At 30.5% G+C, this 20,414-nt stretch overlaps 2 protein-coding genes across 2 annotated transcripts; one reads left to right on the top strand and one right to left on the bottom strand.

Moving 5' to 3' along the window:
* Positions 1-2,324: 2,324 nt before the first annotated feature.
* Positions 2,325-3,879, top strand: LOC113518385 (uncharacterized). Its single transcript, XM_026903284.3, has 2 exons — positions 2,325-2,477; positions 2,674-3,879. The coding sequence occupies exons 1-2, from the start codon at positions 2,432-2,434 to the stop codon at positions 3,222-3,224; spliced, it is 597 nt and encodes a 198-aa protein (XP_026759085.2). The 5' UTR covers positions 2,325-2,431; the 3' UTR covers positions 3,225-3,879.
* A 631-nt stretch (positions 3,880-4,510) lies between these two features.
* LOC113518407 (uncharacterized) lies at positions 4,511-16,792 on the bottom strand. The gene is made up of 4 exons (XM_031913335.2): positions 16,640-16,792; positions 12,830-12,997; positions 9,622-9,736; positions 4,511-4,831 (listed from the first exon to the last, which is right to left on the bottom strand). Exons 1-4 carry the CDS (start codon positions 16,692-16,694, stop codon positions 4,708-4,710), a joined length of 462 nt encoding a protein of 153 aa, XP_031769195.2. The 5' UTR covers positions 16,695-16,792; the 3' UTR covers positions 4,511-4,707.
* Between the last annotated feature and the right edge of the window lie 3,622 nt (positions 16,793-20,414).

Below are 20,414 nucleotides of genomic sequence, written 5' to 3'. Positions count from 1 at the left end.
CGCTATCATTACAAATACATAAAAAAGGTTTCATGTAAATGGAATTTACTGCATTTATTTGTTTCATAATTATTATTTTATCGAAATAAAAATTAAGAAAGATGCAGGAAAATAGAAATCTAAAAGGATAGGTGCATAATTATATATTCTCCTGTTTGTGTAATCGCCAATTGGAAATTTGTTCATTTTAATTTCTTATCTAGTCTGTTCAAAAGAATAGATTCCGTGAGTATCGTATAAAGTAGATGCCTTCTAAAGCTCACGACTCTACGCGTGGTTGAGCAACGTTTCGCAAAACGCTTTAGAGTTCGGCGACAATACCGTGACACTGCGACAAACCGCGACGAAAGACAAACACTTGTTATCTTATGAATAACACCGATTATGTTAGGTAAACATACACGTACGCGTTCAATGCATTTTTCACAAAATTTTATCATTCACAGCATGTGTGAAATTTGTTACTAATAAGTATAACATGTTTCGTTTGTTTGTTGGAGCACTGTAGGTCTTATCCTATGTAACATGTTTTACTATTATATTTTTATGAGTTTATGATATATCTACTTTATAATTTGAGGGTATGATTTAATATAGAATAAGCTAATCAATATTTGTTATAAGTATTTTATCTGTTTCTTATATAGAAAACGCAAATAGTGCTGGCTCAACATTTATTATACTAAATATAACGAATTACATTCGATAGGATCTTCTAGATTAAATATTACTATTATTATAATTTAATAAAAAACTGGTTACGTATACGATTTTAATAAAGCGATTAAATAATATCTCATACTTCAAAATCTTTCGAACATTAGAATATGATAGTATTATTAAGTCTATGGATTATACAATACGAATACAATATATTCTAATGTTTTGAAATAATTTTAAACAGGAATGTTAGAACTGCTCGGGTTACAACGGTGTCGAGCTATGTGAGAGTGCTGCATCGTAAAAAAATTTATTAAGTGATAAAATATTTTTTAAATAATTACTTTACTAAATTCTCTACCTTTCACTGTACCTTTTTAAATTCTTTCACTATGAGTACATAACTGTAGATTATTATTTTCAATGTACTTAGAACCTATTACATTGAATTAAAGAATTAGGCGATTAGATTGCACTTCACGAGGATCCTGCTCCGATACTACTTATACTACAATTTACGCATTTGATGACTGTGGATAAATTGGAAAAGGAAGAAAAGTGAATGCAAAAAGGTTTACAGGAAAAAACAGTAAAGAATAACATACTGTTAAATCCCTATTTTTCTAAATAATTTAATATGTATGTTTTATCTAACACGACAAAATAAATGTCTACTCGTATATAAATAATGGTCTCATATTACTCTAAAATTTTTCTTCTAAACCTGTGCACCTATTGGACGAAACTATCAAAGTAGGTATGAAAATATGTTAGATGTCCATGTGCCATACCTAGGTACGAAATCGATCATGCCCCCACGCGATATGTGAGAACATTAAAATAATACTCGTATTTTTATACTAGATTGTATTCCCTAGGGGAAAGTATTCTCTTGATGATTTCTATCAAATAATTTATGCAAACCCAAAAACTGAATATGCTTTCTCTTAGCGTAGTCACTATAAAATTTGGTATACACTTAGAATAGATCTACTTAATGGTAGCACATTTCTAAATTTTTCATTTACAATACAAATAATCTATAACTTTAATATTTTATGTACGTAAATAAAAATTTAATAAAATATTTATCTATTTTTAAAATGTCAATATCTTTTCCAATATCCATTCTAAAGACGTTTAAATAATTACAATATTTATTATTAAATGAGTAAAATATAAATATTAAATAAAATTAAATATAGTTACGTACAGATAAAACATTAACACAAAGGACACTTTTTTGCTAATTCACGCTGGCAAAAATATCACTTCAAGACGCGTATTTTCGTCTTAATATATTGATCTAACTTAACACTTGTAATTAAATTAATAATGAAATAACACTCAGTTATCCAAACAAAATATCCAAGAAAGCCGATTATCTAATAGAATTGATTATTAAAATTGACGAATTGCTGACACAGAAAAACAACGTTTCGATTTACGATTTCGGGGCATTGTCACTTTGAGCTAGCATTACAAATCAATACAAGACCATTACGTAGTGGACGTTGTCCTGCATATCGTATGGAGATTTGAAACACCCTGTTCGTGCATGTGGCGGCTGGTGTAGCACGAATCACCTAGTTGTCGCGCCTATTGTCCACATGCGGCCGGCCGCTGGGTGAGCCCCTACTTCGTATTACCTCACACTTTCAATATTGGGTTACGAGAATTTTACTTCAAGGTCCTCTTTTGGGAGTAAATAGAGGTGGTATAAATGCAAAGACGAGCAACAATGGCACACAGTTGACGTTCAGTAGTTCGCATGAAAATGAATGCGTTCGCCGTTTTACTCTTGTGCAGTGTCGTGGGTACGTGAAGTGATAGTATTAATTTTATTGGAAAAATTATGTGCTAATTAATTAGTTCCTTTTCATACAATTTATTATGTAATTAATTAGATTCATTATTAAATAATGTCAAACATTTTAATCTTAAATAATATTAAATGTGTTATTAGTGTTGTCTATAAAATACTAAATGCAACTTTAATAATTTGACTTTCAGGTAGTGCTGTAGGGTACTACACGCAAAGAGTAGCTCCCTACAACACTGGACCAAATGATCCCTACGCAGCAGCTGTCAATCCCAACTTTGTGCCAGAACCATCACAACGCCTATTTTGGAATAGGCAGGGTGGCAGCAATCAAGTCGGCGGCACAGGATTATGGGGCATGTTAACAAATAAATACCCATTTTTGGGAAACATGTTCGGCCGTTTAGAGTTACCGCAACAGGGTGCCCTAGGCCAATATAATGATTTAGCTGCACAATATGGTCCACCCGCCAGGTTTGAGCCTCAATATTACCAAGCCCAACAATTTGCCCAACAGCTCCCCAGACAATTTGGACAGAACTTCGGTCCATTCGGCCGCGACGTTGCTTTGACTGATGACGCTGTAATAGTTACACCACCCCAGGTGCCAATTGGACCGCAGCCTGTACCAGCGCCAGCGCCTGCACCTTTCCCAGTACCTGCTCCAACCCCCTCGCCGCAACCGGACCAAGGATATCACTACAACAAGCCGCAGTACAGACTTGACTTACCTCACAAATAAATTGCAAATACCAATGATAGCTTAAGTATTTTATGGAGGATCTTTAGTTATTTATCTGTACTTAAATATTTATTAACTATTCCTGTCACTACTGAAATACGTAATTGGAATACGTGATGTAAAAAAGTGCAGATAATAGTTTGTGTCGCATGCACAATGCATCGTTATTTTTTATGCGAACTGCCTGAGGTCTTTATTTACTTATAGAGTGCAAGCGACAACGAAACGGTGTCAGAAATAACTGATTTTACATGTGTTATATATAAATAATAAAAAATTATATATTGTTAGCATTTTCCAATTTCACTATACGCCTAGTAATTCAATAGAGAAATGACATCTATAAACTTTATTAGATATTACATTATCTAGGTATGGTTATAATATTTTTTTTATATATTTTCATAAGGTAATATAATTTTACATTATTTTTCAGCAGAACATTTAATTCAATTTTTTGGTATAGATTAAAATTACGTGTTTCATGTTTTCTTTTACATATCTTATTAGGTATTTACTGAACTATATTTACCAGCGCAAAAAGCTCTCTTAAAACGTACTGACACATTTTATTTACTAACTAAATTATTTATTGTCTTTAATTGTAATCTACCGCAATAAATCCACTATAAATGAATTATATTTTTATTTTATTCTACTCATCTCATCCTTTTAGTAATGATACATATCAATACATACAATACATAGATTTCAATATTTAAAAATTTAAAATAAAATTTACTTAAGAAAAATACCTGTAAATTAGTAAATACCATTTTAAATAGGTATATTTCTAAATAACAAATAATATAGTAGGTTACATAGAGAGAAACGATTTTACTTTTACCATTAGAAAAAATATTGTTAAAAGTTCTTACATAAATGACACGTACTTATAAAAAATGCCACTTATCCCCACGAGGGCATAGGTTGCATATTACATAGTAAACAAGTGAAATAAGAGAATTATATAGTTACTTAGTTTTTTGTCGTACTTTTCATAATGTAATAAATTATCATGTAATTTTTTTACTTTTCGCCTTCTTTTATTTTTTTTATACCACTGAGATGGCAAATAAGCATACGGCCCACCTGATGGTAAGTGATTACTGTAGCCTATGAACACCTACAATACCAGATTTTTTTAATTTAGTAATATCATATAACATAATCAAGTAATACCAATATAAATATAATAATATAAAAAGAATTTTGAAAAGAAATTTAATTTGCATTGTAAATATTTACTTTTATTTTATAAGGTGCTTGGCATAATAAACAACGAGCGTAAAATATTCATATAATGTCATACAATAAATCTTAATCAAATGAAACATGGTAAGGTAGGTATGTACCATCCATATATTATTATTTCACAACACTTAATTAACGATGCTGACAAGAAAAATAATATGATATGTGTAATTACTATACATTTTGGTGCCAAATCGGGTAATGTAATGATTTGTGTTGAACGATTCATTTAGTCGACAGAGGCGTACTGGGCATAATAACCTACACCTGAGGAGTCGAGATCGACCGAAGAGCCAGCGCTGACCGACCTCGCACCATAGACCGGTCCAGACCGACGATATGGCTGACCAACACTGCAAGGAAAACAACGGAATGTATAATGCAAAAGCATTATGTAATAAAAAATTTAAAAAGTTGATTTATGGTCGGATAGTTCTGTGCGTATCAACTATGTACTTTTATGTTACAATCCATATTTAAATATATTCAAAAGAGACGTATTGTAGCTACGTGGTATAAAAATATATTAAATATACATCTATATAAAAATATAATAAATTATGATACGAGAGCGTTCCGGCAATTACAGTAAGTATTTCCGTAATCTCAAGTGACTCACAAACGCAATAAAAACTTTTAAGATTCCGTAGTCAAATGATGAAGTTGTAGTTAGTTGCGATATTATAAGAGGAACTGAAAATTTATATTTTGGTTGTATATAGCCGAAGCTACATTTAATCATATCTTTGCAGATTTCGTCATGAAATACCGTAATATGAAAATTCTAGAGAGTAAAACAATTGCTTTTCTTCCCTTCTTGAATTTAATTAATATCATTATTTATAAAATAAAGATATGATTAAATGTAGCTTCGGCTATCGTGTATGGCCGAAATATAAGATGCCAGTTTATACTAATATTTTAATATTTACTATTATTTTTATATTATAAAGATACGAATATAGACTAGAATATAGAATATCCATTAGCCTCAAGAATATAAAGTTAGATAGGTATATTACCAATGTACTATTGATATTCATTGAAAAGACGGTATAGAAGCTTTTAACAACAAGTCAAGAACCCTCACATCAGTTGTATAATATAATAAATAATTCATTTTAGAATTTTTCATAGATGGTAAAAAGGTATAAAAATAGCATGTACTAATTAATAATTATATGTACAAATTAATAATTTATAACTAAGCGGTTTTCGGCCTTTACAATCTTCTCAATATAAAATACTTTGTGGTATATAAAAAAAGTTTCATTATCTTTATTGACAAATGCTATGAAATGGAAAAAATTAAGTAAATGTACATAAAATAAAAAATATTAAGTAAATTTTTTACTGTTTGTATTTGCATGAAAAAAATATATACTTTCATGGCTAAATTGTTTCTGTTAATACGAATAAATAAATATTAAAAAATTAAATCACATAAACAGAAATACACCGCAGAGAAACGGAACCCTATTAAAGTTTGTTCGACATGCTTCTGGTTTTACTTATTTATATTTGTTCATACCTACCTTTCAATGACGTGATAGCCTCCGTAAGTATCTAATTAGTTCTTTGAATCCTTTATCATATTAATGATTAAGGATATATATAAGATATATATATATAGTAGGCTACTAAAATTTTTAAACGTGTGTCTAAATTCTAAAATATAGAAAAATGGCAAAAAGCGTTGAAAAGTCTCGGAATATATTTTCATAAAAAATAAAATTGCAGCAATACATTTTTGATAATTTTATTTAACTAGTCGGAAATCGAAGATGTTAATTTAAACAAAAATTTGTAAATAAAGTACTTACCTATTTAATGTCAGGAACTAAAGAAAATAGCTATTTTTAAACAAATATATCGAAGCTCCTACTTACAGAAATTCCTATGGATTCATATTCATTTTGTCAAAATTGAAAATTATTCTAAAATAAATTCTTAAATAATTTGGATTGTAAACTATTATAAAGCAAACTGCACGAGATTCACGTAGGCCTTTAAATTTTAAGGAAGTGTTCTACCAGAACCGAAACATTGTTCTGCATGGTTGCCCCTTTGCAAAAGCTATATATGCAAATTCAGAGCTATGGAGAGAGCTATGCTCGGTGTTTCTTTGCGTGACAGCCGAAATAAAGATATCCGCAAAAATAAAAACAAAGTGACCGACATAGCCCGAAGGATAAACAAGCTGAAGTGTCAATAAACTATTCACATAGCTCGAAGAACTGACATGAAATTTCTATCTAAATATGTGTTCTATAGCAAGTATAGATTTTTATAAGTAGGTTCGATATCACCCTGTATATTTTACGTATTTGGTGAAAATAGCACATGATCTGCATAGTTACTAGTATAGAAAAATTTATAGCTATATCAGTCCCACTCATGTTTGTTTGTGTATTCGCTAAGTAACTGTACTTACATGACTGTTCCTATGAAATGTTACAGTGAAAATGAAGCATTAAAATTACAGGATACACTACATTACACGGGAAGAGGAGTGATTGTTTGTAATGCGGAGCTCATTGCTAGCCATATATTATAAACAAAAAAATATACCCAATCAGTTACCTTCTCGTGGTCTCTTTCTGAAAACCATTTTTAGTGAATTGACCACGATAGGCCCACTATCCTGACTTCATTCTCATTTATCATCGCTGACTGGTATCCTACCAGCACAGACTGGCTTATCACTTCATTTTAACCCTATCAAAAATAATACAATAGTTCTTCAAAAACAGTACAATAGGTGTCACGGTCTATTTTATTAAAACCATATTGCAGTTATTGTTCTAGATGAAGATCGCCATTTTCCATCAAGCGTTAAAAAACGTAGTCCAATACATGAAACATTAAACAAGTATAATCTTATTTAGGAAAACTAAGAATCGTAGCAGCTTTTTTTGTTTCGTAATTCATAAATTTTACTAATATAGTAAAATTGTAACTAGACGATGTCTGTGTATAAGAGATATTTAAGACAAAAAAATATATTAGGAAAAGAGCAATAGAAGTCATAACAATATTCTTTTAGTCTGTCTTTAGACTATCTGTATATTTGTTCCGGCGTCAAGAAAAAGTAACTGCATCAATTTAAATGTGGTTTTTACTATAGTATTTCTAATAGTTTAATTAAAAATGAATAAATTTAATTAAATCTGAAAGTAGATGTATACTTCCAAAATACACGCTTACGAAGTTGCGCGTAGAAGCTAGTGAGTAGTAATACTATGTATATACACTGTATATATACCATCGTAAACCTACACTTACTCACCCATAGATTATAAAAGTATAGTTGAAAATTCTTCATATTTTTCTATTTATATTGCCTGTTATGTATTATAACTTTTTAGTGCTGATTAAAAATGAAGAAGCCAATAACAGTTAAGTCACATTTATTAAAACTAAAATATTAATTACAATAAATATTAGTTATCTTCCGGCAGTTGCACGGCATTGTGGGTACGCTGAGGCGGGCTCGTGCGTGGCGCGCAACTGATGGAAAATGAATTCAGGATGGATGGAGCCGACACCGAGTTGTTAGTCTAATGATACGTCGCCTCGCCTACTGCCTATAGAACACAGAAAAAAATTAATAAGTTAGTCATCTTGTTGATCTAATTTATAATTAAACAGACAAAACATTAAATATTGATAAAACATTAATGGACCGCCCTTTCGGTGTCTTAAAAGACGACTAAAGGAACTTAACGGTCGAGGGATGGGCAACAACGTCCCTCTTTTGTATTGTATTGTTTGGCTTTTGGTTATGTTTTACATAACCAAAAGCCAAACTGCGGATGCAATTTTCCGTGGTAACTTACCATTAGTACGTTACGTAGTACCACTGGTAAATATTAGTAAAATCCCCTTAATGATAAAGTTCCACAGAAAATGGTCCCGTTCTTTATGGCAGTCTATGGAGAAGGTCCTATGTTCAGCAATGGACAGATAACGGCTGATATGGTATGTTGATACGGTTCATAGATTTTCCCCACTGCCAATATGTAAAAGGTTCCCAATCACACATAATTACTGCTGTTCCCCACAAAAAAGTTTATATAGCATATATTATTTATTACTACGTAACTGATTTTAAAAACTTTCAACTAAAGAAAGCTACATTAATAGCGAGTAACATATGCTTTATATTATTTGAAAAAAATTTAAATCCTTATAAAAACTACAATAATCTATCACATCTTGAGTTACATTATAATAGATACTAAATGTAAGAAAAATATCACGGTATAAGTGAAAAATCTAATTATTGTGGTTATATACTATTGATCTAAGTACATATTTCAAATTCTAATTAATCTTTCTATCTAACCGAAACCGGGGCGAATCGCTGGTAAAATTATAAATAAAAAAAAATGTTTATTACTTCTTAACGGTTCAACCAATAGTCATGAAATTTGGTATACACGTACTCTACGAGATGAAGACGGACGTGAGCTATTTTGTGTGAGTGTATAAGTGAATAGATATTCCCGAACACGCAGAATAAGATTCAGATAAAAGTATATCTGAAAATTTTCATTATTAGTCAATGAATACGTATAAGTAGTATTATTATAATTTTTTAATGACTTGTAAACTCATGAATTCGTAAACTGACATTCATAAAACACAAAATATTTTCTTTTTTTTTTAAATCTAAGTTATATTTTTTGTTATCACAACGCCTGCAAACGACAAATGCTTTAACTGTCTAATTAGCCCATTTATGAAGAAAAAACTAATATTAATTCATAAACATATTAACTATTTTTACTTTTAGTCAATCATATCGTGTAAATATGAATGAATGAATGAATGAGTATACTTTATTTGCATTATACAATATAAGAAATAAGCAAGGCAATTTACAAACACAACGATACAATTGTATAAGTACAGTAAGGCGGTCTTATTGCTGAGAGCAATCTTTTCAAGACAACCTTAAGGTAATAGACTAATTGTTGTACAAGTAGGTACATAGATAAATAACAACTTTAACGTAACAACATAGGTAAACTTTAGTTGTTACACTAATTCATAGAGTACAAATAATTATTGAACTTGATCTATTCACTGTAATACCTATTTAGCAATAAATTAAATTAAATTTAAAGATAAAAATTACCTCAATGTGTTCAAATTTGAACCCAAACCCAACGGAGGCACTGCCCAACCACCAGATCCTGATCGTGCATGGGCCTTAGCATGTGCATTCGCGTTGGCATTCGAATTACCGCCATCTGAAATATTAAATATATTAATTTTATTATTTAATAACAATAATTTATTACGCAAAATATATAAACTAATTTATACAATAAAAAAATTTGCAAAAGGCTTTGACCTTAACTATTCCATGCCGGTTCGCTACTCTATTGTTAGGCTATTTTGAATGAACTGTATACCAATAACCAATAATTTTTAATAGAAGCTACCTATATCAATATGGTGTGGGTCTTTTAATAATCACTTGTATGATTTAAAACTATTATGAGGACAACCTTTTTACCCATATGTACATGAATGAAGATACCAGATTATAAATTATTATTTTACATTAAAAGTCAATACGTAAAGGTTGTAATATAAAATACATTAAATATCATTAGTGTTATTTGTTCTATAATATTTAAATTTAATTTATATTTAACTATCATTCTTTCACTATTATATTAAAATTAATACAATAAATTCATATCTAAAAGTTCACCTCGTTTGGGAAATTTTAATTTCATTATGAAAATTTTTGCATTGAAGAATAGCACTAATTATTTATTGTATTATAAGACATTGTTTAAACAAATCGAATCCACTAATTTAACAGTTGGTTGACTAAATGTTTAGTTGACCTGTTTTTGATCCTGGATGTATCTCTATATAATCTAAATAATTATATATATAATCTAAAGTAATTATATGTAAAGCTTAGATTATAATATAAAGATATAGATTTTTACATAAATACATATATACATACTTTCATAGGAAAGACATTCGATATTTAAATTATTACTAAAATGGATGTGCTTATAAAATAGTATACTTATTACTACCTATAATATTACTAAATATATTTAATTTTCATTTAAGTAGATAAACTTATGATACACGAATTATAGATACAGTTTCTAATTTTAAAGTTTGACTTTGTAATGGTTAATTACACATTTTATGTAGAGCAAATTGGAGAATAACGGAAAAACATGATTTCAATCAGTCTAATTATACTATAAGAAAGTGGGTACAAATAGCTCAATCATTTTTTATTGACCGTATGTAAAGTTTAGTTAACCGGTGTCTATGAGAGGGGACCGTTAGGTGAACGGCGAAGCGACGCCGGCGGGAGGTAACGTAGGCGCTCTCAACTTCGGAACGTGACCACAATGTCCATTAAGTTCCTGCTTACACTGTTCTAGATACAGTATTCTACGAACTGTGTACCAATAACATGGGCATTGCATACTGAAGAGACCCAGAATCATTTTATTATAGCCATAAATGCGTTCTATGTTCAATATCTTTTATTGTGTTCTTAGAGATTTTTTTTTTATTTATTTAAATCAATGATGTAGCACATAATTGAAAACTAATTAACAAAAAAAGACTTGAAATTCACAAGAATGAATTTTATTCTAAATTTAAATGTCTCTTTCAGTTATCAAAGAATCAAGAATGTTGACTGCATTTCCTTTTTGGATAGCAACGATAACTCTTTTCTTAAGAAACCTATCAGTTCCTTCTTACTAGTTGTAGAAATGTGAGTTAGCACATCAACTCCTTCAGCGTTGTATTCCACGAAGGTACTAATAGTTTAAAAAGTAAGTTCCGCAAATATATGTATATGAGTTACACGGAAATTTCATTGTTTTTCGACCGTTTACATAGTAAATTTTGATAAAATACATTCTGTTTGCATAAGAAATAAAAACGAAATTTTATAAATGCTTTGTAATTAAAAAGTTTCTATCATTTGTTTACTTATCTAAACTTGAATCAGCTTTATTATTATTAATTACTTATACCCATTGAATTCGTGACTTTAAAATTTTATCATGAATCGCCAAACTATTGGTTTCCGTTATGAACGAATAACTGTATGTGAGAATAACAAAAATATAGCTATTAAAAGTTAATTTTCAATCTATCGATATATATTAATTAGAATAACATTTAATTATAAATAACAGAATACATTATATTATATATACCTAATACAAATATATTAATAATAAAAATGCTGCGTCATGCACGTTTACGGTAATCTCTAACCACTTGACTGATTTACTTGAATTTTTCTAAATGTATTGTTTGAGAGACAAGTTGGTTTTTATTTTATTTTAGAAAAATGGACTCGGTGGGTAATAGTAGGAACCAATACAACACTTGCTGACACAGCTGAGTAATTTTTATTTATTAGAAACTCAATCTCTAATATTAGTGGTTCATACTAATGTGTGTATTTATACATATTTGATTATAATAAAAATTACCTAACAAATCTTTAGAAAGAGAAACGATATTAATAATTTGTTATACTCTGGACTCACAATGTAGGGTCAATGTTATTTTGCTTCCTTTAATAGAGACCTATTGACAGTACCTACGCTGAATGCTTTTAACTAATTTACAACTTAGAAACCCAAGTTAATATTGATGTTTCAATGTCATGTCACTATGTCTAAATTTATTATTTTTATTGTTCTCCACCACTAATGTTGAACTTATAAATATTCATTACCATTGTTTATAAATAGGCCAGTAATAGAGAATCGTATTTAATTATTATTACTATTATATGAGAGATATTTAATAAAAATTAATATGAAGAGTTTTAATAATAATAATAAAGGTCAAAACAATATTTTTTAGAAATCTTATCTATCTATATTTTTTTCGGCATAACCCAAAATTTACTGCACAAAAATGAATGCGGTTCACAGAGTGTTGTGCTTGAAGATCTAACGTAAAAACTAATGCATATTTTATCGCGATCGTGAAATGGTCGGTTTCATTTATTACCTACTTCTGAAATCCTAGCGGGCAAAAAACTAATTTTTAATATTTTATATTTTGTGATAAGTACGTATATAAAGCATAATTTTAATTGTTTAAATGTGAGGATAACCATTTCCACCAAATGAATGTTTTATGACATACATTTTAATGAAAATAGAGGGATATAGTACCTATATAAATACTTATACATGAATAAATAATAAAAAAAATTTTTGCACTATAAACTAGGCGACACGGTCTATCATGTTTGTTTAAACTCTGTTATAGATGATATTGAATAAATATAGAGAATTTAAAAAATAATCTAGTATACTCACTTGAATCCGCCTCGGCCTCAGCATTTGCATTAGCGTTGGCATCAGCTCCACTATGCATATAAGGATATGGACTCAGGGAACGACGCAAGCGACGCAGCGGTACCGGCGCAGACGCATGCCCCTCTGCGTCAATGGTGTAATACGCGCGTGGTACATAGAACTGGCCTTCTGAAAATGTGAATATAAAAAATATATAAAATATTTTTCTAATGAGACAATGATAAAACCCACTCGCTACATACGACAAACATTTTTAAGATAACAATTTTTAATCGTGTACTCGTAAACGAGTGTTATTCTGAGATTTCTACCACTTTCCACAACGCCAGTCATCACTTGAGTAGCTACAAGTACAACAGTGATTTTAACAATTCGAGGATTTTTTTTTAATTAATGATATTGAAATGGTAAGCCTGTCGGCGCTATTAATATATATTGACGAGCAATGGAGCTGTTCGTTCTCCATGACCAACAATCCCTTTCCCCCTAAGACTACAGAGTTTAACTTTATGAAGTTATCTGAGTGAAATATCTAACATATTTATTATTTAATTTTCTGCAAGATGACAACAATTTAACTCAGGACCATTTATCACACTATATCTATTAAATTTCATCAAGATTAATTTAGATTAACTTACCTAGACCTAATGATTACATTTTCAAAATTGTTACTTGTTGTGTATATATTACACACTAATATACTTTGCAAGCATCTACCAATCAGAATTACTTGAATGTTCCTATGTACTAAAATAACAAATCTGACATACTATATCTGTTTTACGACTTAAAACAGATAAAACCTGGTTATTCCTAAATATATTAAACAGTCGGTGGTTATAACAGTTCTATAGTTAAGATATATATATAGATAGATTTTATTTTTTTTGTGTCTACTTTTGACCTGTAATATCACAGCAAAACAAAAAATAAATAAAAAATGCTGCCTACCTAAACACCTACCTAAACAGGTTTGTACCCATTTATGGAATACATTTAGTTAAATATACAATGAGTTTACGTTTAGTAAGTGCTAGAGGTTTAACTCTGGTAGAGTTAAACCTCTAACTCTTCACTGAACGTGATGCTCACTTGAATAAAAAAACTTTACATAACTGTTAATTAATTTGTACTTCGTATTCAAAGAATGTACCAAAACTGGTTGTGCCTGTGATTTTGTCTGGAAAATGCTGATCGATTAATACTAATCAACATTTTCCAGTCACGCGGACGAATCAAGACATAAATAGCCTACCTACATATGTCTTTCTTCATGTCAATACTACCTACCTGTAATTACGCTAACTTCGTGACGATTGGTTAGACCGTTAAGTCACCAAAAGCTAAAAAACAAATGAACTGATTCTTATATTTATAATAATACATACATTAGTAATTAAATTGTATCTATTCTGGGACACGTTCATTACATGATAATATTAATATTATAACTGAATGAAAATTAACTCATGATAATAACAACTAAATAAGAAAAATAAGCGCTTAAAAGGTATTTATAAAATAAAGGTAAGACTTAACGTGTATAAATAATATATATAAAAAAACAAGCACGATTTACAAGGAAGGTTTAGTCAGCTTAGAAGTTGTGAGATCATCACAATCACGAACGAATTATCAAAGTAAACGAGTAGGTAGGTATATAACGTAGTATAATATGAAAAGAACTTGATTTGACCTCAGTACCGTGACCATCGCAATTTTACTTATTCAAAATCGATATTTATAAAATTAATAATAAGTTATCGAACACAAGGTTGACTCTATGCTTTGATGATGTCATATTGAAATTTAAGAAATACATATAGATACTTATTAGATATACATACAATGTTCTTTAACAAAAAAACTTAATAAACGTGGATGCAAAATATGCAAAGGGAATACATTGTTAAAATAACTAATCAAAATTATTATTATCATCTAAGCTTATCATTATCCAACTAAAAAAAGACCTCTCCCATATTGATGACTATCAGAATAATAGTAAATCTTGAAACGTTTATTTTCCTCTCCATTTGATAATAGGTCACCCTATTCAATATTTGCCTTACGAATTACCTGCGAGTACCTATAAAGCCTATTCGACTTAGATGATAGGTACTAAATATTTGATCCTAAAAAGCAAGATGCTCTGATAGTGATCTAAAGCTAATGTTTTCATCTAGTGTAAATATATGATTTCTTATGTTTTTAAAAATTAATATTTTAATTATTTCAGGTATTGCTAAATGTAGATATAGGTAAGATACTTATTTTCGGTTATTTTAACTTTATTGAATAATAATGTGGCGGGAAAACTGACTTATTGCTATAGATATTTTTTAACAGTAAACTTTTGAAAAGTGCAATGATAACAAAGGACATAAAAGATAAAATAATTCATTTGTCATTGATTTTATCTACATATTTATCTTAAACAAGAATCGAAACAATAAAAAAAATTGAACTTTCCAAATTAAGGCGGCACGTCCAATTATCAATTTAAAGGTACCTAATGGGAGGTTGAAATTTTTTAGTTGTCCTTCAAACCACAAAATAATAATTCCATATATAACTAATGTTTTCGATTATCAAACGGTATGAAGATTTATTCGATATTGTGAGATATCAAACACATCTCCACATTGAATAAATATAGACATTACCTATACTAATATATAATAGATGATATTATATAGAGCAGTTTATAACAGTACCTACCAACTAAATTATAGACAATCTGAATATGGTATGTATTTCTTTAAAAGGTGAAAATAGAATGGTAATACCACCTGTGTGATGATCGGTGAATCAGAAAGCAGGTCAGTTTGTCCATTATGACAAATTTACCAAGAAGTAATCATGATTACTGTATCACAGAGGATAGAAGAGGCAAAATGCTAGGCCATCTTATACGAGATGACGATTTTTTTAAAGAGCATAGTAGAAGGAAAAATAGAGGACAAAAGAGGAAGAGGAAGACCGAGGAATAACTACAAGGGACAGATAAAAGAAACACTAGGTGTCTATAGGGAGGTCAAGGATATGAACTGGGACAGAACTAGCTGGAAGAAGATGCATGAATTAGTTGCACCGACAAGAGGAAACTCTTAAATGAAAAGAAGATTGTAGTACAGGTTTTCCTAGTTCAGCCATCAGTCTCCACAATACATACACTATGAGTATTTTTAAGTAAATAATTTGTTCATACATTAAGTATTGTGGAGAATGAATAAATATTTTGAATTTGAATAAATATTTTGAATTTTGAAGTTGAGTGATGGTAGTCATGATGGTTCTAGGGGAAACCACGTGGAGGTCGACTTAATAGGATATATTGCTAGCAATGGGACTTTTGAATCTACATTACTAACAATCCGTCTTCCCTCACCTCGATTATGGTATTTCAAAGGTGGACGTATCGAAGTATCTTTCAGGCTAAAAGGTAGATACATACCTACCTAATGAGGGAGATGAATTCGTAAGTAGTAATTAAATTATTTCAACTAAATTCAATTAATTATGACATTGCACAAAGCAATTATTAAACTATGATATATTCTCTCTGTGTGTAGTATATCCTTAGAAATAATGTTCAGGTAAATAACAAGACATCTTATTTGATCCCTTAAAAAAGCCGCGGCCCTTGTTCATTATGATGAAGTTAGCGATCGCCACTGCAGTCAATTATTTAGTTATTTACGAAAACAATATTACCAATTTGGTTGAAAAAAAAAAACTGTCAAAAATTAAAAGCACTGGAATGCGATTCATCGAAGTCGGCGATAAAAACTGTGGGGCACTAACCTGCCAGAGCCATGGCCACAACGGCTACAAGTAATACGAATGTGACGGTCTGCATGTTGACAACAAGCCCACGCAAGTGCTGGAAAGGAACTGGTTTCTGCTCGTCCGTACTCAGCTATTTATGCAACTTCACTCTTAACAAACTTACCGGGCGACTGATGGATACCATGGCGCCTGCACATCTCCGCGAAAGTTAGTACTGTATAACGGTTTTTGGGTAGTGGCAAAACGAAACAACAAACTAATAATAAGCCTTGAAAATTGATAATCAATTCAATTATAAAAGCTTACTGGTCTGTGTATGAAAATTACTAAGTACTTATCATACCTATATAATGGGAATAAACCGTTACAAATAAATAAACCCAAAATAATAAATTAGATATCTATTGCATAAACTAAAGGCGAAAATGTTATTTTATCTATTATAAAAATATTAGAATTATTTATATTTTTTTAACAATGTAGTTCTTTTCATATTACACGTAGATAAATATATAGTTTTCTTAGCTCGAAAACTTTGCAATGAAGGAATTACCTTCTGGAATGCCTAGCCATTTTCCTAGAATACTTATCTACACCCACCTATGTAATCATAAATAACTAAGTAAGATAAATCTGTCTCAATTTGAATTTTATTTTACTATCTAATATACGAAAATTATGATTATTACCATGCTTAAACGATTGAATATATATATTATATATTATAATGTTTATCTGTCAGCATACCTATTTGTCCAGCATTTTTACATGTTTTTTTTATAGTTTTATTATTATCATGAAAAAAATTATGAAAAATAGATTATTTAATTTTTATCATTTTCTCCAAACTTAAATATCAACTACCACCATGACGCAGTGGTAGACAGGCTCGGGTTTGATTCTCAGTCACATCAATTTAGAAAACAAACTTTTGTATATTGAAATGAATATAATATTCATCAGTTTTTAAATTAAACAACAGAATATGATAATAAGAAATTATTTAAAAAAAAGAGCCTCCAAAATTATATCCCAAGTTGGAAGGTGACGTCTTCGACTCAAATGAGACGTCAGATTTAAATCATTTTAGGGTCAGTGACTGAAAATCGACGTCAGTGTGATGAATAATTGCTGTCTGAGATTAAACATGTATTTTTTTTTTTTATAGATGCAAATAAAATGGTAATCCCGCCTACGCTATCAGTAAACGCTGAGGGAACCAATGAAGGATGATAAATGAGGATGAAGTGGGTCAGTTGGCCCATTCTGATGAACTCAACATAATAATAAATAATCATCATAATAATAAATTAACCACGGTGGTTTCCACGGGGAACCGCGTGAAGATCAACCTGGTTGGAGTTGGGGGGAAGAAGGGATTGTTAGTAATGGGACTATCAACCTCATTGCTAGCAATATACCCTGCCAGATCAACCTCCACGCGATGATCTCTAGGAAGAGCCTAAAAACCATCATAGTTAATAATTCATCAAGGTGGGCAAATTGATCTGCTTCATTCTAACCTATCATCTCTCACTTATAGCACAGACGGGGTCAGTATTATATTTTTACCCATTAAAAAAACGATGCCTTTACCCCTGTTAGCCATGTTAGGAGAAAACAGAAAGAAGGGACAAGAAAGTATCGTATCTGTTACCTTCACTTACATGTGTTTTATTATTATACGTAACTGCCTCGTATTGTACATATATAAAAGTCCGCGTAGAAATTAAAAAAATAAAACAGAGAGTTCTTTTTTTTATTTTTCTGCGCGGACTTTTATATATGTACAAGGACTACTTAAAACATTATTTCTATTATCGATAGATTTGTTTTTTTTTGTCTTTGTAGTACTAAATTATAATTTACAATTTCATGCAACATTTAGTAAAACAAGCTTAAGTATATAAGATTCTACATAAATGACAAAAGCAGAAATATGTAGTTATAGCATGTAATTACTCATTACAAGTACTGTAATAAAAATGTAGGATACGTAATTTATAGCAAAGAACTAAAATAAATACAATTGTCTATAAAATAAGCAGTTTATTGTAATATTGTATTTGAGTGTGAATACCTATTAGATCATCTTACTTTATCGGTTAGCCATAGCTGCGTCACTACCTAGTACACGCGGCAGAGTGTTCACATTGGGTAATTTTCGCAATTTTGGGCAAAACTTATTCTGAACGCAAAATTTTGGAAAAATTAATTTTTTTGAGGCATTTTTGATAAAAGTGAAGTAAATTTAAAGAAGTTTGGATTATTTTTAATTAAATTTTGGGGGACAATTTTAGTGCTTCTAAACTATACACAGGTATATAAGATACATAAATGCACTTAAATATATACGACTGAACCGAGTATGGAATATGAGAACGAGGGAGAAAAGTAGATACAGAATGGCCTCTTTTTTTGTTATTCATTTTGTGGCACATGGCAGAAGCTAGTGAAAAACTTTACAACTGTGATAAGGTAAAAATCTTGGAAACCATATCGATTTGGAGAAAACATATTATATATATCTGGCAACCCTAACATGCCAACCGCATTGTTACACTAGTAAGAATTCAGGGTCTTAGGGACGCTAATACAAACATACAGGGGGGAAAGGCTAGCAATATGCCCTATTAGGTCGACCTCCACGTGGTTCCCCCTGGAAACCATCGTGAACAATTCTTGTTGAATTCGTCACGATTGGCTAACTGACTTGCTTCATCCTCACCTATCATCCTTCACTGGTGCCTCGCCGATGTATGCCGATAGCGCGGGTACCATTCCATTATCACCCATAAAAAAAAATACAAACATATAGACATAATTTCGAAAATATACTGTTTCTATTCTTAATTCGGCTTCTATTGCTTTTATAAACATCCCCCATACCAATTTTTCTTAAATATCTCCTTTGTACAAACATCGGCTAGATATAATTACATTATCCTAGTAATATTATAAATGTAAAAGTTTGTAAAGATGTTTAGATATTTGTTACTTCATCACAGTTCATCAGCTTAGCAAATTTGCCAACGCAAATGACATAGGTACTTTTTAACATAATTTACGAGGGCAAAGCCGTGGGTAAAAGCTAATAATTAAATATTTTTAAACCAGGAGGAATAAATAAAAACTAATACAGTAAGAAAAAATAACCACAACAATTTCTTAGGAGGTTGACGTGGAGGTCAATTTCCTAGAATATACTAATAGCAATAGGATGGGGGGAGGGGGGTTGTTAATATTGCGGACTACCAGTCTCATTGTTAGCAATATGCCCAAAAAAGTCGACCTCCACGTGGTCCCCCCTGGAAACCATCGTGCTTAATTCCAAGTGAATTCATCACGATGGGCTAATTGACCTGCTTTTTCATTCTCAACTATCATCTCTCACTGGTGCCCCGCCAGTGTATACCGATAACGCAGGCGGGGTTACATTATTATTCATTAAAAAAATAGCAATAGGACTGCTATTTCCTATACCTGTTGAAATCGATAGCAGTAGTATAGTTAAGAGAGCATTTTATCAATGATACTAAACATTTTTTTTTTCAATGAACCATAGATTAAAAACGGCTACACATTTTAAGCCCCTATACTAACACGACGCATTCAATTTAGATTCTTATATATGTAATTATGCACTTACGTACTAGAACCTTAAAGAAGCTTACCTATGCAGGTAGGTAGTTAAATACAATAATCAGTGGTGACAACTTAGCAAATAACCATGTCTTAATTTTTATTACTTATTTTAATGGTATACTTGGTAACCTACGTACCTACGACT

The sequence above is a fragment of the Galleria mellonella genome, unplaced genomic scaffold (assembly GCF_026898425.1).
Source record: "Galleria mellonella isolate WM207_F2 unplaced genomic scaffold, CSIRO_AGI_GalMel_v1 utg132, whole genome shotgun sequence".
NCBI classification, from domain to species: Eukaryota; Metazoa; Arthropoda; class Insecta; order Lepidoptera; family Pyralidae; genus Galleria; species Galleria mellonella.
This window is presented reverse-complemented; position numbering and strand designations above follow the sequence as displayed.